Source organism: Anolis sagrei, chromosome 3 (genome assembly GCF_037176765.1).
Source record: "Anolis sagrei isolate rAnoSag1 chromosome 3, rAnoSag1.mat, whole genome shotgun sequence".
Classification (NCBI taxonomy): Eukaryota; Metazoa; Chordata; class Lepidosauria; order Squamata; family Dactyloidae; genus Anolis; species Anolis sagrei.
Window position 1 is genome coordinate 199,835,512 of NC_090023.1, and position 25,346 is coordinate 199,860,857.

The window sequence follows — 25,346 nt, forward strand, 5'->3', positions numbered from 1 at the left end:
CATGATATGAATAAACATAACAGTTTAAATAATGCACCAGTAAGGCCTTTTCGCGAACCACCATGAGAATTTCGGGGGGGGGCTGAAGCCCCTCAAGCCCCCCCCCCCCCCCCGGCTACATGCCTGTACCTAGCATATCTTAAAGCAAAGGCTGATTCATAAGCAAGTATACATCCCTTCAAACAACCTGACCCTGACATGTATGATTTTTAGCACATTTTTAAAATGGATTGGCCAGCAGAGCTGTTGCAACAAGGGAGCTTTGTGTTTCCTGTAGCCAGTCCCAGTTAGAAATCTGGCTGTAGCTCCTTGGGCCAGTTGAATTTCCAAACACACTTTAAACCCCACATAGAGCATGTTACAGAAATCCAGCTAAGATGTACGCATATGCCACTATTTCTAGATCTGATTTCTCTGGTATACATGCTTTAACTGCTAACCCGCTACAAAACTCACATATTCAAAGGGAATATACCCCCTTTCAACACAAACTGAATCCCTGTTTCCTGATCTGCCTTTCAAGTGACCAGGAGGACCTCAGTCTTGTCTAGATTGAGATTCAATTTGTTTACCCTCTTCCAGTCAAATACTAATGACCGACAATGGTTTAGGATCAGGACAGCTTCCTTGTGATGGAAAGAAGTAATAAAAGTTGGGTATTATCTGCATACTGGTAGCACAACACTCAAAAACCCTGGACGTTTCTCAGCAGGTTAATGAATAGGCAGTGAACCTGATCCCTGAGAATCCACATCTACCAGAGAGACAACATTTTGCAATAACTAGAGAACAGGGTTCATATCCCTACTCAGCCAATGAAGCCCACCAAATGACCTTGAGCAAGTCAAGAGTATGCCATGATTGATTTGCTTTAGGGTTGTCATGTTTCAAAATTACCTGAACACACACAACCACCACCACCACCACCACCACAACAACAACAACAACCCAATGTGGCACAGGAATGACTGGCATCTTGTATCACAGTTACATCTGCTTATCCAGGAACAGGTGGAGGATGTTTCCAGTTGCCTTCCACCAGCAAGGGAGATTACAATAACCAGAAGCAGGCCATTGTTCCTTGCAGTCTCACTTACCATGAGAAGAGGCTGGAAACTCATCCTCTTGAGTCTAGATCTTCTTGTATTCAGCCATGCTCCAATTTTTGTCTAAATTCATACATTTGGAAGAATGTAAATATGCATATTTGAGAAAGGACCAATTTGGTTCTGCATGAAAGAGCTTCCTTTAGTGGACTGCATCTGATAGAGACATTAAGGCAGTTTTGAATTTGCTAGAAAGGGTTAACACCAACATTTACTGTATATTGTTATTTGTTTAAAAATAATATTTTAGATTTTTGTTAAAAACTCATATATGTTTTTGTGTTTACTGTGCACCCCGAGTGAGTTGATCTTTGTTTAAAATGTGCTTGGCTGATTCTGAACTTAATAATAACCCCCCTGTTTTATTTTTATTTTTCACATCACTATGGCACCAGCATCATCAACAACACCAGGTAGGTCTTACTAACACTTTGGACATATTCAGAACGTGTTCTCTGATCCGCCTTTTGTCTGACCAAGAAGCCCTCCATGAAGTTGGATGTCATCTGCATACCAATGGGCACTGAACCACTAAACTCTGGATGTCGCTGAACAATTTCATGCATATGTTAAATAGCCAGGGATGAGGTGAGGTGAAGGACAGAAACAAACCCTGGGGTTCCCACAGGCCAACAGAGAAGCAGTATGGGGTAGTGGTTTGAGTATTGGAGTGGCTCTCTGGAGAACTAGGTTTGAATCTCCATTCAACCAGGAAATTCATGGGGTGCACTTGAGCAAATCAAGAAATCCACATGATAAGTTCCCCTGATGGTCACCATAAGTTGGAAATTATTTGAAGGCATGACATGGGCAGGAATTCTGTATTGTAGTTAGAACTGCTGATCAAGGAGCAGGAGGAGGATGTTTCCAGCTGTCTTCCACCTCCAAGGAAGGTTGCAAAAAAAAAAAAACCAGAATCATGACCCCTACTGCAATTCCTCCTTGCAACCTCATGTGCCATGAGAAGAGAATGGGAAATTTCATCTCTTGAGTCCAGATCTTCTCGTATTCAACCATGTTCCATATTCATGACTGTGGCACTATCACTGGTTGAGTGGGATTCAGACCTTGTTCTTCAGAGAGTTAGTGCAATGTTCAAACTTAACACCAAAATGGTAAAAGGCCCCCAACTTTCCCAGGAGGTATATCAAATAATGCATCTGGGTTTCCCTGGTGATTGTGGTGCACCAAGATGACTGTTCCAGCCTCCTCCTACTAGTGACCTATGACGCAAAAGGAAACTAGAAAAGCTATCCTGCTTTTTGACCATGGCAAGCAAGACAGATTTCTATCATTCAGCATTCTTAATATAGATTGTGGGAGTCAGGCTAGGAGATGCAACTACATCAATATTACTTTTAACCAAATTGATATGTTTATATGCATATTTGAGAAAAGACCAGATTGATTCTGTATGGAAGAGCCTCCTTTATGGAGTGTATCTGATAGAGAGATTAACGCACTTTGGAGTTTTACTAGAAAGGGCTAATATCAAGAGTATGCAATATTTATCCTGTTATGTGTTTTAAAATTGATACTTAAGATTTTTTTTAAAAAAAAAAACTTGTTTGTTTGTGTTTACTGTTGTTTATTATTCACCTTGAGTGAGACGATCTTGGTTTTAAAGGTGCTTGACTGATTCAGAACTTAATAATAATTTCCCTGTTTTGTTTATATTTATCATACCACTCTGGCACCAGTCTCATCAACATCATCAAGTAAGTCTTATTAATATTCTGGGCATATGATGAAACCCTGTTCCCTGATCTGCCTTTTGTCTGACCAGAAGAACCTCCATGAAGTTCAGTGTCATCCACATACTGATGGCACTAAACCACTGAACACTGGATGTCTCCCAGCAGTTTCATGCATATGTTAAATAGTCGGGGATAGGGTGGGAGACAGATCTGTATTGCAGTCATGATTGTGCAACATTTATTTTGTTATAAGTTTTAAATTTTATATTTAAGATTTTTTAAAAAAATCATTTGTGTGTTTGTGGTTGTTGTTATTATCCACCCTGAGTGAGGTGATCTTTGTTTAAAATGTGTGTTGCATCCCAGATCAGGAAACGAGACCATAAGATTAAATCCACCACACTGGACTGTGAGAAAAACAATCCTTTTTTATTGATGAAAAATGGTTACAAAAGAAAGGTAAATGCAAAGTCAAAAAGCCACAGTAGAAACTCAGCAGTCAGGAAAAAATCTTTGAACTTGAGCAAAATTCCAAAAACAACAATACAAAAACTAGGAACCTGTTAGCATCACTGATCGTACTTGAAAACTAGAAGCCTCTGGGAATGCAGGCCATGGAACACAGGAAAACTGCCAAGGTGCTGCCTCAGTCTAAAACGCTGCTTGATCTAACAAGACAACCAAGGGAAGGCCCCTTAAACTAAAGAAACTATTTCTTGAAACGCCCCCAGACTTTGAAGAAGCCTGAGCCTCCTTCTCCCGTAAACTATTTGACCTTTGTAGAAACTGTGATTCACTCCTGTTTTTCCAAATCTGTTCCCTTCAGTCCTCATTAAAAAAACCCAGGTGCGATTCCCTCTGGAGAACTATCACAGCTTGATTCTAAAACATTCTCATCAGGCTGTTTAGTTTCACTTTCCCTGCCACTCACTTCAGCACCAACAGTTTCAACACTATCAGGGAAAGATACATGTTCATTGGCTTGCTCAGTTGCATCAGGAAATACAATCAGAGAATCAGGTTCACACAGAGATTGAGGTTCACACGGAGGCTGAACCCCAACAATGTGTGTGGCAGATTTTGAATTTAATAACCTCCCTATTTTTATTTAATTTATCATTATACTATGGCAATAGCATTATCAACGAAATCAGGTAAGGCATACTAACATTTTGGACAAATGCTGAATATTTGTCCCCTGATCTGTCTTTCAACTGACCAGGAGGATCGCCATGAAGTTGGGTGTCATACCAATGATGGTGAACCTCAAAACTTTGGCTGTCTCTATATGTTAAATGGTGGAGGGGGCAGACCCAATCCTTGAGGGACCTCACAGGCTAACAGAGAGTCAGCATGGTGTAGTGGTTCAAGCATTGAACTACCTCTCTTGAAAATAAGGTCTAAATCCCCATTCAGCCAGTGAAAACCACTGGGTGACCTTGGGCAAATCAAGAAAGCCACATGATAAGTTCACCTGAGGGTTGCCATAAGTTGTAAATGACTTGAAGGCACAAAACAAAATGGCTGGCATTGTGTACTGCAGTTAAAGCTGCTGATCAAGGAGCAGGAGGAGAATGTTTCTATCTTCCTCCCACCAGCAAAGGAAGCTGTAACCATCAGAAGCAGGACTCCTGTTGCAATTCTTCCTTTCAGTCTTACGTGGCATGAGAAAATGCTGGAAACGTTATCCTCTTGTGTCCAGATCTTCTCATATTCAGCCATGTTCCATATTCATGGTTGTGGCACTATTGCTGGTTGAGTGGGGATTCAAACCTTGTTCTTCAGAGAAATAGTGCAATGTTCCAACATAGCACCAATACTCGTAAAAGGCCCCCAACCTTCCCAACAGGTATATCAAATAATGCAGCTGGCTTTCCCTGGCAATCAAAGTGCAGCAAGATGACCTTTCCAGCCTCCTCCCACTGGTTAGTTACCTATAATGCAAGAGGAGATTAGAAATGCCATCCTGCTTTTCCCCCATGGTGAGCAAAACAGTATTCCACCATTCATCATTCTTCATATAGATTGTAGGAGTCAGACTAGGTGATAGAAGTACATCAGTATTACTTTTGACCAAATCAGTTTTTATTTGAAAGTTGTAAATATGCATATTTGGGAAAGGACCAGACTGGTTTCCTGTGGAAATGCCTCCTTTAATGGAATGTGTCTGATAGAGACATTAATGCAGTTTGGAATTTAATAGAAAGGGCTAGTATCAAGACTGTGCAAAACTTATCTTGTTATCAGTTTAAGCATAGATATTTATTTTAAAAAATGTTTGAGTGTTTGTATTTAATATTGTTCATTATTTACACAGAGTGAGATGATCTTTGTTTAAAATGTGCTTGGCTGATTCTGAACTTAACCTCCCTGTTTTGTTTTTAATTTATCATTCTACTGTGGCACCAGCATCTTCAACAACATCAGGTAAGTCATACTAACATTCTGGGCAAATGCTGAATCCCCATTCCGTGATCTGCCTTATGTCTGACGAGGAGAATCTATGTGAAGTTGGGTGTTATACTAATGGCACTGAACATCAAAACTTTGGATGTCTCCCAGTGGTCTCAAGTATATGTTAAATGCTGGAGGGGACAGAATCAATCCTTGAGGGACCCCACAGGCCAACTGAGAGTGAGCATGATGTTGTGGTTTGATCATTGAACTACCTCTCTTGAATCCCCACTCAGCCAGTGACAACCACTGGGTGATCTTGGGCAAATCTGATTCCAGATATCTTCTTACCCCAGATTATCTGGCAGCGTAGACTGAAACAATGTAGTTCAAATCAGATAATCTGGGATCAGATCCTGGGAAATAATTTGGTGTAGATCCAGCCTAAATGCAGGTGGAAGTGTGGGGGTAAAACTAGAAGACAATAGTTACACATACTTTACTAATTTCCTCAACTTGAGACTGACCTTTTGATGAAGTATTCACTAATCTAATAGAGGGCCCTTCCACACAGCTCTATATTCCAGAATATCAAAGCAGAGTCCACACTCTGCCTTGATATTCTGCCTTGATATTCTGGGATATAGGGCTGTGTGAAAGGGCCCTGAGTTAGAGATTTAGCTCCCTCTTGAGGAACTACTTTAAAAATTACAGTTGCAAATTGAGAAACAGATTCCAAATGCTTCATTTTAATTCTTTTGGAATTTGAGATGAAAGATGAAACCGAATATCATGTTTTGTGTTTGAACTGATTAAAAGCAAAGCAAAATAATTAAACCAATTATTTAAATCTGTAAGAAGAAATGCCAATTTAAATCCATTTTCCCATGCATATTTTTTGTGTATTATTCAAACAATGTTGCAAAACGAACCCAACAATCCCATAGCCTCTTGCTTTGAAATTAGCCTTTGGGTGTTTATGGGACATACCTCTGAACACAGATGTCTTGGATCATATTATAAATTGTCATCCTGAGTTAGAAGATCTTTGTATGATATGTGTTTGGATAATCCTGAACTCAATATTCACTTCCTTGTTTTGTTTTTAATAACCATTCCACTGTGGCACCAGCATCATCAACCACAGTGACACCTACAACACCAGGTAAGTCTTACTATCATACTGGGCATATGCTGATAACTAGATAAAAGTAAATCCCATTTAATTCAATGGAACCTACTTTAGTCAGCATGGTGCAGTTAACTGCTTGAAGTGGTCATCAAGGAAAGTTTACTTTTTAAAGACTTTGCAACTTCCATAACCCACTTTTGATCTTAGCCAATGTGATCCATTCACTTTGCTCTTTCACAGGACTGTCCCTGAGGCTAGCTGATACCTATAATTACTGTGAGGGACGTGTGGAAGTTTATTATCAAGGCGCCTGGGGGACTGTTTGTGGCAACAACTGGGATATCAAGAACGCTCAGGTTGTCTGCAGGCAACTTGGCTGTGGAGATGCTATTCAAGTCGTATCTTGGCCTCGATTTGGTCAGGGCTCAGGCCGAATCCTCTTAGATGGTGTCCAGTGTGAGGGGGATGAAGCCTTCCTGTGGGACTGCAAGAACCGTGGATGGGGAGTCCATAGTTGCACTCATCAACAGGATGCTACTATTCTCTGCCAAGGTACAAACACATTATTTGAAGAACTGTCTTTATCTTGAAATGCATCTCATCTGTGGATAAAGCCAAGTGATCACTGACCAAATGGAGACTTCACTGGTGACCCATAACTTCTGTCTCATTGGGCAGTGAATCTCTTCTAACTCTTGGTATAAACTTTAATTGAGCTTTTAAAGTTTATGAACTACTCCTTTGAATGGATTTATGAATAGCTTCTTTAAATGTCTGACTAAGGCTCCTTCCACACAGCTGACTAAAATCCCACATTATCTGCTTTGAACTGAAATATATGGCAGTGTATATTTCTCAGATAAGTCAGTTCAAAGCAGATATTGTGGGATCTTTTGCCTTGATATTCTGTGTTATATGGCTGTGTGGAAGGGCCCTATAATGGATTCACTGCCCATTGATAAAGAGTTTACCTTACCTGCAATTGAGCAACTTTCTGCAAAGCCCTGACAAAGCTGCTTTCTTGATAATAATTCCCATAAGCTCTCAGGTAATATGAGCACTGACAATGTGGAATGGGCACTAGGACATCAGGAGTTGCATGATTCAATTTGAGAAGATATTTAGTTCTTTCTCTTCTTCATGCAACCACATAATTACACCTCCTCCCTTGATATGTGTGCTAACTTTTTCCTGTGTTTTGACAGGTCAAAGGTAATCCAGCCACTACCTTAGGTAGTTTGTTCAAACATCTGTATCACCTTGGCAAGAGCTTGTATCAATTCTTGTGTTATTCTGCAATCTTTGCCTATGCTGACACAGTTTGTTTTTTGTTCAGGGTGAATCATGTAATTACAGGAAGGCCAGAAAGGAAAAACAAAAAAAGCAAAAAAGATCATATAACTGAATGACATGTTTTCACTTACACATGGGCCAGCTCTTAGCATTATGGTAGTTGACCTATGAATTGACCCAGTAGCTCATTCCCATGCCATTTTGATACTTATTTGAGACTCTTATGGAAAGTTTCTACAGTAAGTTCACGAATTCCCAGGGAAGAAGAGCAGGGTTTCTGTGAGAACTCCTCCCATGGTCTGACTTATTTGGTGATTACAATGGATCAAACTATTGTGAGGAGGGAAAATTAATATATGTTATCTGTCATGGAATAACATTTCCATCATGTTGTCATGGAAGTTGTTTTGCAGCATAAGTCTTGAGTGAAGAATTATCAAAGTTGTGTGTCTGACTTCAGATATATTGGGAATTGCTTGGCAGAAGTACAATTTTACATTTGTTTTACCAGTGGTTCTTTTTGGATTCAAAGGCAATTAGCACACAAGTGACTAAGAGTACAAGAATTTATTAAGAAGCGGGCAAAAACATCAAAAAGAGAAGTACACACCTACGAAATGTCCTTTCCTCAAACAGCTGGTGGGAATCCCTTGGAGTGTCCAATTTTCAGCACCTTACCTGTATCAGCCTGTAGTGAGGTTCAGCTTTACGCTGAATTGCCAGAGTTTGTATAGCCATCTCAGGCCCCAACCAGACAGCCCCTTTAACACAGGAGTCCCTACAATTAAAAGGGGGCTGTTCAAATGACATCCATGAGAAACACAAATTAATTCACCAAAAACCAGGAAAACCCTGGTTTGTGGTGAATTAATTTGTTAGTGGATTCCACTATGTGGACTATTCCCTCAAAAGTTCTGGGCTTTTGAGGGGGTAGTCCAGACAGTAGTCCCATGATTTTCCGGGCTAAATTAGTCCAGACAACCATGAAAACACAACCCCCTCCCCAAAAGCCCCCTTTTTTTAAAAAAAAGATCTTTTTTAAAAAAAAAAAAAGCCTCCATTCGTGTGATACCAAAGCTCTCCTGGCATGTAGGAAATTATGCATCAGAAGAAGGTGGGAATCACTCCTGCCCCCCCCCCCTTTCTTCTGGAGAGCTCTGGCATCACGCGAATAGAGGCCGGGTAAGTTTTTTATTTTTTAAAGAGCTTTTGAGGGCTTTTGAGGAGGGGGTTAGAATGTCTGGCTGTTCTCCCACAAAGTTCTGGGAGAACATCTGGACAGCCACCACAGAAAGCACGCACTTTCTGGGGTTTGTGTGGCTGGGAACCCGGGATCATTCATGTTTTTAAACGCAAATGTTCCCGGGATAAATGGCTGTTTGGAAGCACCCTCAATTAATTAACCACTTTGTTTTACTCAGGTGTCTTATCACCTAGGTGTGCAAAAAGTAAACATTTTGTGCTATCCAAATAATTAACTCAAAATATGATGGATAAGCCAAGTGAGTCCCATAGTAGCCAAGTAGCCAAGTGAGTGAACAGGGGGCAAACCTACTAATACCTTTCTCATTAGTTCTGACTCTGAAACAAAATTCCTCAAAGTAATATTTACAGAAGATTTAACCCTAAAGGTTTTTTTGAGAAAGGACAGAACAATTGTGACACTCCAACCGATCTCTTCAATATTCAAGGGTTTTTCCCACAGCAGTCTTCCTAAAATGTTAGTTGCATTGACTAGGCATGTTCAGGACACACAGAACAATTACAATTTGGTAAAGTTGGCAAATTTTGTAATAACTGACCTGACTGTCATCTCACTTTCTCAGCTCTTTAAAAACACCCAGTTTGTCTCTCTTCCTCTGCTTTCAACCTTAGTTACATCAATTGCTACAAACTCAGTTTGAAGTACAATAGTAATTTACACTCAGTGAACTCGATTGGAATTTTACTACACCCACAGTAGACTCAGGCAAAAGAGAGTTGCTTCAACCTTTTAGTTTGTATATTCTTCCTAATGAACAAGCTTTGTCATGTTAACTATAGTTTGATATCAATCGGCATATGTATCTCAAAAACTAGAGTGTATCAGAAAAACAAATATATATAGTAGTCCATCATAGTTGCCATATTCTTACCTTTTGCTATTATTGTCTCTTTCTTAACAGATGAAATCTATAAACCATGTAAGTCTATATTTTATTTATGAATCTCTCTTCTTGTATACAATTATCTCTTTACTAGAGTACAAAAAGCTGAAGTTTTTCTCATCCTCTGATATACAAGAAAAATCTACAGACCCAGAAAGGGACACTGTACGACATCTCTTGATGGATATAAAAGGAGATGCCAGAATGTGTAGGAGCTTGCTTAGCCTTTATATACTCTGGGAAGCAAAAAAAAAAAAGGGGGGGGGGTAGCCTATGATATATATCCCCTGAAGTTACCATAGAGTAGCATTGGAGGATCTAGCATATTCGTAGAGATCCTCTCAGCCCTATATCCCACACAACCCTATATCCCAGAATATCAAGGCAGAAAACCCCACATTATCTGTTTGAACTGGAATATATGGCAGTGTGGACTCAAGATAACCCAATTCAAAGCAGATATTGTGGGATTTTCTGTCTTGATGTTCTGGGATATAGGGATGTGTGGAAGGCCCCTGAGTCTTCCCATGCAACTCAGTTATGCTAAGACTATAAGCAAGAAAATGTAATGACATTTTGATTTTATCAATGGTTCGTACAAACTGTCTGCAGGTCTTAGTTTTGGGGACATGGAGAGTTGCAAATATCCACCTCCAGATCTGGCAGAGAACACGCCAGGCTCTTTTACCAAAAGAATGTTGCCGACTTCTGCTCTAGAAGAATCAGTGTCTTGAAAGCTTTTACATTTGATGAGATAAAGAATTATTTCATATAAACATGGATTACAGATATTAACCATCACTTTTTTACATTTTTTTCCAGCTGGAACTATAGGAGATGGTGAGTCTTTGATGTGTTTTAAGGCAACTGCTTTTAACTACAGTATTGACATTAGTGTAAATCAACATGAAGTAAACATCTAGAACCATCTGAATAAAGTGTTTTATATCATATTCTTTCAATGTAATGAATTGTATTGGTTGGATAAATTGTACAACTAATGAGTAGCAATGAGTGAGAGCTCTGCAAACTCTTCCTGGTTTTAATATAATGTTATTCATATTAATAATTTCACACTGTGCCAGGGCATAGAAACCCATGGCCCATTACAGATATTTTTGGCCTGGAGCACCCATCTTCCTGAGCCAAGGTATCCAATTGTGGTGTGACCTAGAGTCTACCAGTGTCAGCAGAGTTAGGTTTCCTATTGCTGTTCTATATAACTCAGTGGTTCTCAACCTGTGGGTCCCCAGCTGTTTTGGCCTACAACTCCCAGAACTCCCAGCCAGTTTGCCAGCTGTTAGGATTTCTGGGAGTTGAAGGCCAAAACACCTGGGGACCCACAGGTTGAGGACCACTGCTCTGTGCTATGAAGTACAGAACAGATAAGCAATAGTGTTTCTAAGAAATCTTCAAACTATATGTTTTAGTCAAGTTGCCTGAAAAAGCAGAGATTACATTCTCTTCATTTTCTAAGTAGAAGAACATGGAAAAAAGTTTTTTATTAGGATTCCCAACATTTCCAGCCAGTGTGGGCACTGGTCCAAAATAACTTTTCAAAACTCTGATCAGGATAATAATCAAGCAGTTACTGCACACTAAATTCTACTCATAGCTAACAAGAGCCAAAGATGTTTATTTTCAGCTCTGCCTAGAAACCAGCCTAGTAAATTCCAGTGATTAGAGTTCCAGAGAGAAGCATTAAAAATAGTCTCTATATAATTGTGCACTGTAAAGATGGGAATGGACAACAGAGGACCTAAATCCAATTGTCCCAACCAGTGTAGATCTATTAAATTGACTGATGAATAGAATGTCAACCATTATCTGAACCTCACTAATTGAGTGGTTCTACTTCATTTATGACTAACAATTGAATTCAGCACTATGATAATAAGCTTTTTCTTGATATCTTATTTAAACTACTTCAACTGTTCACATTAATGTATTTTTTCTGGGTGCACATTACAAAGTTGTGTTTCCAACTTCAGATTTTTAAAATGTGCACATTTATCTAACTGTTGCAATGGGATCAAATCAAGCTCCAGCTATGACAATATGAAGAACTTTTTATCCTCATAGGCACTGGAGGGTCCTTGGGGTGATTTAACCTTCCAGAACAAAAACACTAGTGCAACAATTGCAGTTACAATGCCCTAACAGCCTTGTCACACTAGAACGTGGATCCATTTTAAATCTGTTCTTTTTTCTCCTGAAAAATTCTGGGGTTTGTAGTTTAGTGAGGCTCAGGACTGTCTGGCTGAGCAATTTCAAGTCCCCTCCCTAAAACTACAAGGCCCAAAATTCTGCATGAGGCAGAAACTGGATTTAAAATGGACCCATGCTTTAATCTGATAAGACTCCTACTCTAATTCAAGATATTGTAACTGACGTGTCAGATGCCAGACATTGTTTGCAAACTATGTTTTTTAAAAAGTATTTTAATGGCAATATAGATATGTGCAATGATATTTTTAACCATTTAACCCCCCCCCCCCCCAAGTCTTGTCTTTTCAGCTAGAGAATGGTCCCAATTCGTGTGCTGGTCGTGTTGAAGTCACTTACTTTGCAAGCTGGCGGACTGTGATTTGCAGTGAAGGATGGGACATAAGGGATGCCGAGGTCATGTGCAACCAGTATCTTGGTTGTGGCCATGCTCTGGCTGCCGTGACTAATGGTTTTTTTGGAGAAGGAACAGGTGGCCCTTTGATGTCAAAAGTAGATTGCTCTGGTGACGAATATGATTTGTTTTCTTGTTCTTATGAGTATCGACCTGCTACATGTGGAAACTACAAGCACGCTGGTGTTATATGCTCAGGTACCCATTGTTCTCTTTTCCATTACAAATATCCTAATTATCCTAATTAGAATTTTTGTGGGAATTATTCCTTTATTTATTTCTATTCTGCTTTTGTCCCTACAAAGGGACTTAAAGTGGCTTACATCTTATAAAATCTGACAGCTAAAATACAACATAAATCCCCATGCAACAATTAACAAATTACAACAGTTAAACATTAAAACAACATTAAAAAGTCCCATTCCCCATAATAAAAGACATAAAACTGACATAAAAACATATTAAACATACAATTTAAAAGCCATATAATATCCTATTCCTTTAGGCCATAAGAAACTAATCAAATCAATTACTGGAGGTCTGCTATATATAGCTCAAGTATTGCACACCACTATATCTGTCCATCTGATAATCTTCTTCAGGGAAGGCCTGCTTTCAAAGGAAGGTTTTAACCAGCTTCCAAAATGACAGTTGGGGGGGGGGGGGGGGTTGAACCAAACTTGGCACACAGAACTCCCATGACCAACAGAAAATACCGGAAAGGTTTGGTGGGCATTGACCTTGAGTTTTGGAGTTGTAGTTCACCTGCATCCAGAGAAAACTGTGGACTCAAACAATGATGGATCTGGACCAAGCTTAGCATGAATACTCAATACGTCCAAGTATGAACAATGATGGAGTTTGGGGAAAATAGACCTTGACATTTGGGATTGCTGGGATTTATAGTTCACCTACAATCAAAGAGCATTCTGAACCCCACCAATGATAGAATTGGGCCAAACTTTCCACACAGAACCCCCATAACCAACAGAAAATACTGTGGTTTCTGATATGGTCTTTGGTGACCCCTCTGATACTTCCTCATGACCCCCCAGGGTCCCAACCCCCAGATTGAGAAACACTGACATAGAGGTCAGCTAGGATTTGTGGAAACTTCAGCCCAGAAACGTTGGGATTCCACATAACTTTCCAGACATGTTTCTGTGGCTGATTCTATCCATCTTATATGAAACCTAAAATGGTATATAGCAAAATATGATACAAAATTTTAGTCACTTAAACAAGTTCAGATTCCTTTATAAATAATTAGCAGGTAGAACAATTTGTGGAATGGTCAAATTTAAGGCTTTTTAAAATGTACAAACAATATATTGCAACTGAGGAGCATCAGGCAAAGGTATGTTATGCTACCACCAGTCTGATCCTTTGCTGACATTGGGAAGTGGAAATTCCACTTTCTACATAGCCGAGGGGCCCCCATAGAGGTCGTGGTGGGAAGGAGGAGATGCGGGAAAAGGAGACCTCAAATTCGGCCAAATTCGGACCACTTATCTATAATCAAAATTCCAAATCGGTCTCCTAAGGTAAATTGGTGTAACCAGGTGAGCGGACCCTCCGGTCTGAAGGTGGTGCTGTTGAACGCCAGATCTGTCAACGGAAAAACGACCTGGATCCAGGACTTAATCCTGGACGAACGGGCAGATCTGGCGTGCATCACGGAGACCTGGTTGGATGAAGCTGGAGGAGTAAATCTGACCCAGCTTTGTCCACCGGGTTTCTCCGTGCAGCACCAACCTAGATCCGGAGGGCGGGGAGGTGGGGTCGCAGTGGTCTATAGGGACTCCATCCATCTGACCAGGTGCCCCATCCCGCAGACCGCAAATTTCGAAAGCGTCTACCTGAGGGTGGGTGACCGGGGCAGTATAGGGATTCTAGTAGTGTACCGTCCACCTCGCTGCACTACAGTCTCCCTACCTGAGCTAGCGGGGGTGGTCTCGAGCCTGGCATTGAAGTCTCAACGGCTTCTTGTGCTGGGAGACTTCAACGTCCATGCCGAGACGACCCTCACAGGCGCGGCTCAGGACTTCATGTCTGCCATGGCAACCATGGGGCTGTCCCAACAAATATCTGGCCCCACCCACTGTGCTGGACACACATTGGATTTGGTTTTCTGTCAGGGATGGGAACAGGGTGGCGGTGTGGAGGAGTTGTCCATCTCTCCGTTGCCATGGACCGACCACTTCCTGATCAGATTTAGGCTCACTGCGCCCCCTAACCTCTGCAAAGGTGGAGGACCCATTAAGATGGTCCGCCCCAGGAGACTGATGGATCCGAATGGCTTCCTGACGGCTCTTGGGGATTTTCCCGCCACCTCGGTAGGTGACCATGTCGAAGCCTTGGTGGCTCTCTGGAATGGGGAGATGACCAGGGCTATTGACATGATTGCTCCGGAACGACCCCTCTCAAGTAGCCGAGCTAAACCAGCCCCTTGGTTTACTGAGGAGCTGGCAGCTATGAAGCGAAGGAAGAGGGAACTAGAGAGCGTGTGGCGTTCGGAACCGAGCGAGTCAAACCGAGCACGGTTTGTGTCCTTTCTTAGGGCATATGCCGCGGCAATAAAGACCGCAAAGAAAACTTTCTTTGCGGCCACTATTGCGTCTGCAAAGAACCGTCCGGCGGAGCTGTTTCGGATTGTCAGAGGTCTTTTAACTCCCGCCTCTGCAGGTGGGAGCCCTGACAATTCGGTCGCGCGCTGTGAAGCATTTGCTCGGTTCTTCGCAGACAAAGTCGCCTTGATCCGTTCTGGGCTGGATGCCGCGTTAGATGCAGACTCTGTGGATGTAACGAGAGCACCTGCTTGTCCTATTTTGTTGGATTCTTTTCAGTTTGTGAAACCCGAGGATGTGGACAAGATACTTGGAGGAATGAGGCCCACCACGTCCATCCTAGACCCCTGCCCATCCTGGCTTCTGAGAGAGGCCAGAGGGGGATTGGCCGAGTGGGTAACAGTGGTGGTGAATGCCTCCCTTCGGGAAGGCAAGATTCCAGCGAGCCTAAAACAGGCTATTATAAAGCCGCTGTTGAAGAAGCCATCACTGGACCCCACTAAATTGGACAACTTTCGGCCTGTTTCCAATCTCCCCTTTTTGGGCAAAGTCATGGAAAGCGTGGTGGCCTCACAACTCCAGGTATTCTTGAGAGACACGGATTATCTGGATCCGGCACAGTCTGGTTTCAGACCGGGGCATGGTACCGAGACGGTCTTGGTCGCCTTAGTGGATGATCTGCGCCGGGAGCTAGACAGGGGGAGTGTGTCCCTGTTGGTGCTCCTGGACCTCTCAGCGGCCTTCGATACCGTCGACCACGGTATCCTTCTGGGGCGCCTTGCGGAAATGGGTCTTGGAGGCATTGCTTTGCGGTGGCTCCGGTCATTTCTGGAGGGTCGCACCCAGAAGGTGTCATTGGGGGACTCCTGTTCCGCACCACAACCTTTGACTTGTGGGGTGCCACAGGGTTCCATACTGTCCCCCATGCTGTTTAACATCTACATGAAGCCGCTGGGTGAGATCATCCGGAGTTTCGGGGTGCGGTGTCATCTGTACGCAGATGATGTCCAACTCTGTCACTCCTTCCCACCTGCTACTAAGGAGGCTGTCGAGGTCCTGAACCGGTGCCTGGCCGCTGTAACGGTCTGGATGAGGGCGAACAAACTGAAACTAAATCCAGACAAGACAGAGGTACTCCTGGTCAGTCGCAAGGCCGAACGGGATATAGGGTTACAGCCTGTGCTGGACGGGGTCGCACTCCCCTTGAAGGCGCAGGTTCGCAGCTTGGGTGTGACCCTGGACTCATCGTTGAGCCTGGATCCCCAGGTTTCAGCGGTGACCAGGGGAGCATTTGCACAGCTTAGGCTCGTGCGCCAGCTGCGCCCGTATCTCGGGAAGTCTGACTTGGCCACGGTGGTACACGCTCTTGTCACATCCCACCTGGATTACTGCAACGCTCTCTACGTGGGGCTGCCCTTGAAGACGGCCCGGAAGCTTCAGCTGGTCCAGCGTGCGGCAGCCATGTTACTAACTGGAGCGGGTAGCAGGGAGCACACAACGCCCTTGTTGTCCCAGCTTCACTGGCTGCCGATTTGCTACCGGACCCAATTCAAGGTGCTGGTCTTGGCCTACAAAGCCCTAAACGGTTCCGGCCCAAAATACCTTTCTGACCGCATCTTGGCCTACGAGCCCACGAGGACCTTGAGATCGTCTGGGGAGGCCCTTCTCTCGATCCCGCCTGCATCACAGGCACGGCTGGCGGGGACGAGGGAGAGGGCCTTCTCGGTGGTGGCCCCCCGGCTGTGGAACACTCTCCCGGCACACATCAGACAGGCGCCCTCCCTCATGTCCTTTCGAAAAAGCCTTAAGACCTGGCTGTTCGAGAGGGCATTTAATTAAGTGCTAAGCAACAACATTACGGTAATGAGAACTGGAATGGTATAAGGAAAATGAGACTGGCTATGATTCTACTAAGAGACGAAGCGGATTTTTATGTAGTTTGTATTTGTTGTATAGTCATATGTTGTTGATACTGGCCTCTGTAACTGTCTTTTTATGTGTACTGTACACCGCCATGAGTCGCCCGTAAGGGCTGAGAATGGCGGTCAATAAGTGCATCTAATAAATAAATAAATAAATAAATAATAAGCCATTGGCTCTGCTTCTGAACCATTTGCACAACATAGCTTCATCCCTATTTGCCACGGTGCCGCAATGAGCTGCAGTGGTGCAATGGGTTAAACCTGAAGGTTGGCAGTTCAAATCTGCGAGACAGGGTGAGTTCCAGTCTGCCAGACTCAGCTTCCCATGCAGGGACATGAGAGAAGCCTCCCACAGGATGGTAACACATCCGGGCATCCCCTGGGCAACATCCTTGCAGATGGCCAATTCTCTCACACTAGTTGTGACTTGCATGAAATTCCCAAGCTGCTTCTAACATGATAAAAAAAAATCTCTATTTGCAAGGAATTTCTCCCATGTCCTTCTATTAAAGATAGCTGAGAAATTATATGAAGTCTTTAAGCATCTTTCTATTTTCATCCACAGATTCTGGAATGACAATACCTACATGTAAGCAAATATATATATACTTAGTCATAATTTGGGGAAACTTCAGAATGGGATATTGTATTGTTGGTGTTGTCTGTTGTAAACTCTCCTTTCTTGTATGATTTAACCATTTCACATCTCTTGTAAAATCCAGGTTGCTGACTACTTCTCATGATGAAATACATGGTGGCAGTAACCACTAGAAAAGAAAAGAATATTAGAATATTTTTTTTTAAAAAATAGAGATAATTTACTTAATGTTTTTCAAATAAAATGTGACAAAGCAAACTTAAAGACATACTTGAAATGCAATGATGCAGAATGGGGGATGCCTGGCTCGATAGCAGTCCATGTGAAAAGGTTCTTGGAGTTCTCATGGACAACAAGTTAAACATGAACCAACAATGGGATGTGACAGCTTTAAAAGCCAATGGGACTTTGGCCTTCATAAATAGGAGTATAGTGTCTAGATCCATGCTACCCTCCATTCATGCTTTGTCAGACCACCCGTGAAATACTGTGTCCAATTCTGGACACTACAATTGAAGGGAGATGTTGACAAGCTGGAATGTGTCTGGAGGAGGGCGACTAAAATTATCAAGGGTCTGAAGAAGAAATACTATGAGGAACTGCTTAAAGAGCTGGGCATGCTTAGCCTGCAAAAGAGAAGGCTGAGAGGAGACATGATAGCCATGTATAAATATGTGAGAGGAAGTCATAGGGCGGAGGGTGCAAGCTTGTTTTCGGCTGCCCTGCAGACTAGCACATGGAACAATGGCTTCAAACTACAAGAAAGGAGATTCCACCTGAACATTAGGACAAACTTCCTAACTGTGAAATCTGTTCAGCAGTGGAACTCTCTGCCCCAGAGTGTGTTGGAGGCTCCTTTTTTGGAGGCTTTTAAACAGAGACTGGATGGCTATCTGTCGGGGGTGCTTTGAATTCGATTTTCCTGCTTTTTGGCAGGGGTTGGACTGGATGGCCCATGAGGTCTCTTCCAACTCAAGGATTCTATGATTCTATGACTTCTCCAGGGTCAAACTCAATTAAAACTATATATTTATATATACACACATACACACCCATCCCAAAAACAAAAAAGACTTTTCAAGGCAGTATCTGCTACTATGTTCATTACAGGAATGCTTTGTGAGGTTGGCTCAGGTTGTATGCCTAAGATCTTTCTGTCTCTATCTTGCAACACAACAGTTTTTAAAACTTAAAGTCTTCAGTGATCCTGAAAGAAGAAAGAGATGAGAAGAGGTTTAATCTTGAGGTATTTACTCCAGAAACATCACATTTAGTGGGTGCAATGAGTATAGAAGTGGAAAAGCTATTTCACTTATTACGACTTCCAGAATCCCAGTTCTGGGCAGGAGTTATGCTTTTAGGAAGTTTTAGAAAGCTACCATGCTTTCTAAACTCAGGATAACATTAAGACTTTTTAGTCATTAGATGTAATCAGATGTGTTTTGTTTTGTTTGTTTTTTTCGTTTACTGTGCAGCATGGTAAATTCAATAAACTTACTGTATTTGGAGGCTCTCCAAGTCATTCTGGGGCTCTGGAGGGTTATTCATTATTCATTCTTTGTATTCAATGTGGTTGGATAATTCTGAAGTTAATAATAACCTCCCTGTTTGTTTTTAATTATCATTCCACTGTGACTCCAGCATCATCAACCAAGGTGACACCTACAACAGGTAAGTCTTATTTAACATTCTTGGCACATGCTGGGAACTGAACTGCATGCTTCTGTATTAGTCTGAATAACAGTAAGTTCCATTAAATTCAATGAGGCTAACCTAATGCATTTAGCTGTAGCCATTTGTGTGTTGGACTATGACTCTTGAGAAAAATGTTTGAATCCTTGCTCGATCATGGAATCTTACTAGGTAACTATGAATGAATCACACTCTCTTGGCTTCATAGGAAGGCAAAGACAAACTCTTTCAGTAAAACTATTGCTGAAAAACCCCTATGATTATTTTGTCTTGGGGTCAGTATAAGTTGGAAAAGTTTTGAAAGTATGCAACAGCACAACAACCCATTTGAAGGAAAGTATAAGACGACGGCATCATTCCATCATAACATACAAAATTTTAAAATTTCAACAATTTTAAATTTCCTTCAGGGTTTTTTTCACTGTTTTCCTCAAGCAGAGAGAAGAAAAAGATGAAAACACATGACTACATATCCCTTATTTTGTATCACTTTTAATATATTTGCCTGATAAGTGTAATAATTGTCAAGATCCAGAGCATTGTGAAAGCAGGGCTTAAGTAGTCACACATCAATGGCATGTTGGAATAGAAAAGTCTTTAATCATCTCTTTAAAAAAAAAAAAGCAAGTAGGGATGGTGCCAATCTAACATCTCTGGGAAGCCCGAGGATCCCACGATCCCACATAATGTATCGGTGAGGTAGATGAGATAGAAGAGCTTCCCCAGCAGATCTCAAAACACATGATGGTTTGTAAGGGAGAATACAGCCCTTCAAATGATCTGGACATAACTCATACAGTGCTTTAAAGCAGTTGAAAATTCTGGACACACCAAAGGCAGCCCCCTACATACAACATGTTACTGTAATCCAATTGTGATACTCTGTAATCATGTAGCTGAACTTAATAATAACCTCCCTGTTTGTTTTTATTTATCATTCCTCTATGGCACCAGTATCATCAACCACAGTGACACCTACAACATCAGGTAAGTCTTCTCCTGTATCACTTTTAATATATATACCTGATAAGTACAATAGTTGACAATATTCATGTTGCCACAAGGAGAGGCGACTAAGAAATAAAATTGTTGTTGTTGTTTATTTTATTTATTTATTATATGCATTTCTATCCCACCCTTCTCCCCACAAGGGAACTCAGGGCAGCCTTACATTGTTGTTGTGTCAGTAGGCCTTAAGTCATCATATAGCTATCACTCGTGGCCAAGTATGATTGGTTTCCAAGTCTTGGCAGGGGGTCTGGAGGTGACTTTAGAGACCTATTCTGGCTTGTTCTTTCATAGTGAAAACATCAATTTCCAGGTGGAAGACGCTCCTGACAAGAGTTGGCTTGACGCGCCTTCCTCTTGACATGTTTCTCCATTTTGCTCCCCATTTATACCTCTCAAATTCCACAGCACTGTTGGTAACAGCTGACCTCTAGTCAGAATGCTTGAGGGCCAGGGCTTCCCAGTTCTTGGTATCCACAGTTTGTAAGGTTAGCTTTAAAGCCATCTTTAAATCTCTTTTGCTGTCCACCAAATTCCATTATTCATTCTTGAGCAGAGAGTAAAGTAGCTGCTTTGGGAGATGGTAATCAGCCACTTGGATAATGTGGCCACTCCAGTGAAGTTGAGAGTGGAGAATCAGATTTTCAATGGTGGTGATCTTTGCTTCTTCCAGAATGCTGACATTTGTCCACCTGTCTTTCAAAGAAATTGCTAGGATTTTTCAAAGGCAATGCTGGTGGAATCATTCCAGAAGTTGAAAGTGATGTTTGTGGACAGTCCATATTTTGCAGGCATATAACAGAGGTGGGAGGGCAATAGCTGTATAAACAAGCATCTTGGTATCCCTATGTATTTCCCTACGTATGTCTCTCTGCTTCATTCAAAAAACAATTCTGCACTCACAGAGCTCAGACAGTGTTGTATTTTGATGTCACTGTTGACTTTTTTTGGAGAAGTAGCTGCCAAGGTAGCAGAAATGGCCAACATTTTCTAATGTTACATCTCTGCAATGCAAGAGGGATTGGTTAGTGCCTGCTGGTAGCGCACTTTGGTTTTCTCAATGTTTAGTGAGAGGCCAAGCTTTTCATATGCTTTTGGAAAGATGTTTAGTGGCTTGTAGGTCTTCTTCTGAATGAGCGTAGACTGCATTATTGTCAGCATATTGGAGTTTAACATAGATATTGTTGTGACCTTTAAGCCTGCTGAGGTTGAATAGCTTGCCATCTGTCCAACAGGTGATTTCTATAGTAGTGGGAGGCTTACCATTGACATGGTGCAGATTCAAGGTTATGAAGATAGAAAATAAGGTTGGGGATTTTCTTTTTGTGTGAAAAAAATGAAAATGCACAATAAAAACTTTTTAAAAAGTAAATAAGGTTGTAATAAAAATGCACCCCTGTTTGTCACCTGATTCCACCTTAAATTGATCACTTAGATGGGCTGCCCAATACTGTTCCCATCATGTCATCATGGAGGAGCTGCAAGATGTTCACAAATTTATCAGGGCATCCAATTTTTAGGAGAATGGTCCAGACAGCATTGCGGTTCACTGTGTTGAATGCCTTTGCAAGGTTGATGAGTGCCATGTACACAGAGTTGGTTTTGTTTCCTGCATTTTTCTTGGAGCTGTCATGCAGAGAAGATCATATCCACAGTTTCTCTGGAAAGTTGGAGGCTGTTCTAGGATTCCAGGTGGACACCTTCTGAAATAGATAGAAGGTGGTTTGCAAGGATTCTTGCAAGGATTTTCCCAGCTGAGGTTAAAAGGGAGATACCTCAGTAGTTTCCACAGTCTGTGCTTCTCCTCTTTTTGAAAAGGGTGATGATGGTGGCCTCTTTGAAGTCTGCTGGGATTTTCTTTGGTCACCCATACTTTTTCAATGAGCTGGTGGAATTGTTGTGTTAGCTCAGGTCCATTCTCTTTAAAGACTTCAACAGGGATCCCGTCAGGTATGCTGGCTTTGTTGTTGTTGTTGTTGGCTGATGATATTGCTGACTTCCTCCAAACTAGGCATTGATGCAGGCTCATCCCTGGTTTGTTGTTTCAGGATTTGCACAAGAATTTCTTTTGCCACATTTGAGCTACAGTTAAGGAGGTTATGGTAGTCCTTTTTCCAACAGAATGCAATTGATTTTTCCCCTTTAGATGTTTTATTCCATCTGATGAATATAGAGGGTGTCTAGCTGACAGTAAAATTTTCATCAGCATCTATTGGTGCATAGGCACTGATGATAGTGTCTGGTGGATTTTGGCAAGATTGGTTTGGAGGGTTGAAAGTTGTTTGTTAATGTTGATGTGTGCATCAGACAGATGATTCACCAGGTCGTTTCTGGTAGCAAAGCCAACTCCATGAATTTTTCGTCCTTGTTCAGGCAGTCCCTTCCAGAAGAAGATGTAGCTTCCTTTTTCTTCTTTCAGCTGTCCCTCTCCTGTTCTCTGGTCTTGAAGCACAGCTACATTAGTACTAAAGTGCCTTAGCTCCTTTGCAATCATAGCTAATCCATGTGCCACTGTGCCCAGATTTGACTTCTCAAGAAATGGGCACAACAGACACATAAGCTTTAACTGTGAAAAAGCACTCCTAGCCATCACTTGAACTGTCATTCCAGGATCAGAGCTTAACCTGGGGTACACCTAATCTTTGATCCTGCATCTTCAAAGGGAGTGCCACCCCCATCCAGCACAAGATGAATCCCTCGTCCCTTATCTGGCTTTTGACTGACCAGGACAACTTGTCTGGATTGAATTTCAATATGTTTGCCCTCATTCAGTAGATTACAGGTGACAGGCACCTGTTCAGAAGCTAAACAGCTTACATGGCTTGCTATGGAAAGGAGTAATAAAGTTCAGTATCATCCACATACAGATGGCACTGAACTCCAAAATTCTGGAATCTCCCAGTGGTTTGATGTATATGTTAAATGGGGACTGGAGGAGGAGGGGATCCCTTAGGGATACCACAGGCCAACAAATAGCCAGCATGATGTAGTGGTTTGAACAGTGCACTACTCTCTGGAAGACAAAGTATAAGAATCCCCACTCAGCAGTGAAACACACCAGATGACATTGAGCAAATCAAGAAAGTCTTATGATAAGTTTGTCGTAAGGTTGTCATAAGTTAGAAAGTACTTGAGGGTACAAAACACAATAGCGGGTGTCCCATAGTGCAGCTTTCACTGCCGGTCAAACAAGCAGAAGACGCTTCCAGCTGCCTCATATTAGCAAGAGAAGCTGTAAACATCATAAGAGGGGACTGTGCAGTAATTCTCCAGCAAAGGATCACCGCCTTGTTGGGGCGCTGGAGCTTGAGCACCTCAATGATGTCATGAGCGAAACCGTGAAGGGACACCCAAGACGGGACGGTTGTGGCAGAGAGGTCAGACCAAGCGTGATCCCTGGGGAAGGCAATGGCAAACCACTCCAGTATCCTTGCCAAGAAAACTAAATGGACCAGTACAACCAGAGATATGTCGGTATGCCATTGGAAGATGGGACTCCCAGGTCGGAAGATGGCCAAAATGCTACTGGGGAGGAGCAGAGGATAAGTTCAACTAGCCCCAGATGTGATGACGCAGCTAGCTCAAAGCCGAAAGGAAGGCTAGCGGCCGACGGTACTGGAGGTGAACGACGAATCCGATGCTCTAAAGATCAACACACCATAGGAACCTGGAATGTAAGATCTATGAGCCAGGGCAAATTGGATGTTGTTATTGGTGAGATGTCAAGACTAAAGATAGACATTCTGGGGGTCAGCGAACTGAAATGGACTGGAATGGGCCACTTCACATCAGAAGACCACCAGATCTACTACTGCGGACAAGAGGAACATCGAAGAAATGGAGTAGCCTTCATAATTAATAAGAAATTCGCTAAAGCGGTGCTTGGATACAACCCAAAAAATGACAGAATGATCTCAATTCGAGTGCAAGGAAAGCCTTTCAACATTACAGTGATCCAAATATACGCCCCAACCACAGCTGCTGAAGAAGCAGAAGTAGATCAGTTCTATGAGGATCTGCAGGACCTACTGGATAATACACCAAAAAGAGACATTATTTTCATTACAGGAGACTGGAATGCCAAGGTGGGAAGTCAAATGACAACAGGGATCACAGGCAAGCATGGTCTGGGAGAACAAAATGAAGCGGGACGCAGGCTGATAGAATTTTGCCAGGAAAACTCGCTGTGTATAACTAATACTCTCTTCCAACAACCTAAAAGGCGGCTTTACACTTGGACCTCACCAGACGGTCAACACCGAAATCAGATTGACTACATCCTTTGCAGCCAAAGGTGGCGGACATCCATCCAGTCGGTGAAAACAAGACCTGGGGCTGACTGTAGCTCAGATCACGAACTTCTTATTGCCCAATTTAGAATAAAACTAAAGAGATCAGGGAAAATACACAGACCAGTTAGATATGATCTCACTAACATTCCTAGCGAATATACAGTGGAAGTGAAGAACAGATTTGAAGGACTAGATTTAGTAAACAGAGTCCCAGAAGAACTATGGACAGAAGTCCGAGACATTGTTCAGGAGGCGGCAACAAAGTACGTTCCAAAGAAAAAGAAAACCAAGAAGGCAAAATGGTTGTCTGCTGAGACACTGGAAGTAGCCCAAGAAAGGAGGAAAGCAAAAGGAAACAGGGATAAGGGGAGATATGCCCAGTTAAATGCGCAATTCCAGAGGTTAGCCAGAAGAGATAAGGAACTATTTTTAAATAAGCAATGCATGGAAGTGGAAGAAGACAACAGAATAGGAAGGACAAGAGACCTCTTCCAGAAAATTAGAAACATTGGAGGTAAATTTCAGGCAAAAATTGGTATGATAAGAAACAAAGATGGCAGGGACCTAACAGAAGCTGAAGAGATCAAGAGAAGGTGGCGAGACTATACAGAAGATCTGTATAGGAAGGATAATAATATCGAGGATAGTTTTGACGGTGTGGTGAATGAATTAGAACCAGACATCCTGAGGAGTGAGGTTGAATGGGCCTTAAGAAGCATTGCTAACAACAAGGCAGCAGGAGACGACGGGATCCCAGCTGAACTGTTTAAAATCTTAAAAGATGATGCTGTCAAGGTGATGCATGCCATTTGCCAGCAAATATGGAAAACACAAGAATGGCCATCAGACTGGAAAAAATCAACTTATATCCCCATACC

General features: G+C 42.2%; 1 protein-coding gene across 1 annotated transcript in view; it reads left to right on the forward strand.

Moving 5' to 3' along the window:
• Window positions 1–25,346, forward strand: part of LOC132770143 (deleted in malignant brain tumors 1 protein-like) — a 54,697-nt gene that overhangs the window by 13,610 nt on the left and 15,741 nt on the right. Inside the window, exons 8-17 of the mRNA XM_067466269.1 lie at window positions 1,502–1,519; window positions 2,807–2,824; window positions 5,213–5,230; window positions 6,330–6,362; window positions 6,570–6,881; window positions 9,788–9,805; window positions 10,592–10,609; window positions 12,273–12,587; window positions 17,444–17,467; window positions 19,118–19,147. Of these exons, the coding sequence (XP_067322370.1) occupies window positions 1,502–1,519; window positions 2,807–2,824; window positions 5,213–5,230; window positions 6,330–6,362; window positions 6,570–6,881; window positions 9,788–9,805; window positions 10,592–10,609; window positions 12,273–12,587; window positions 17,444–17,467; window positions 19,118–19,147 (804 nt within the window). The remainder of the gene's footprint in view (window positions 1–1,501; window positions 1,520–2,806; window positions 2,825–5,212; window positions 5,231–6,329; window positions 6,363–6,569; window positions 6,882–9,787; window positions 9,806–10,591; window positions 10,610–12,272; window positions 12,588–17,443; window positions 17,468–19,117; window positions 19,148–25,346) is intronic.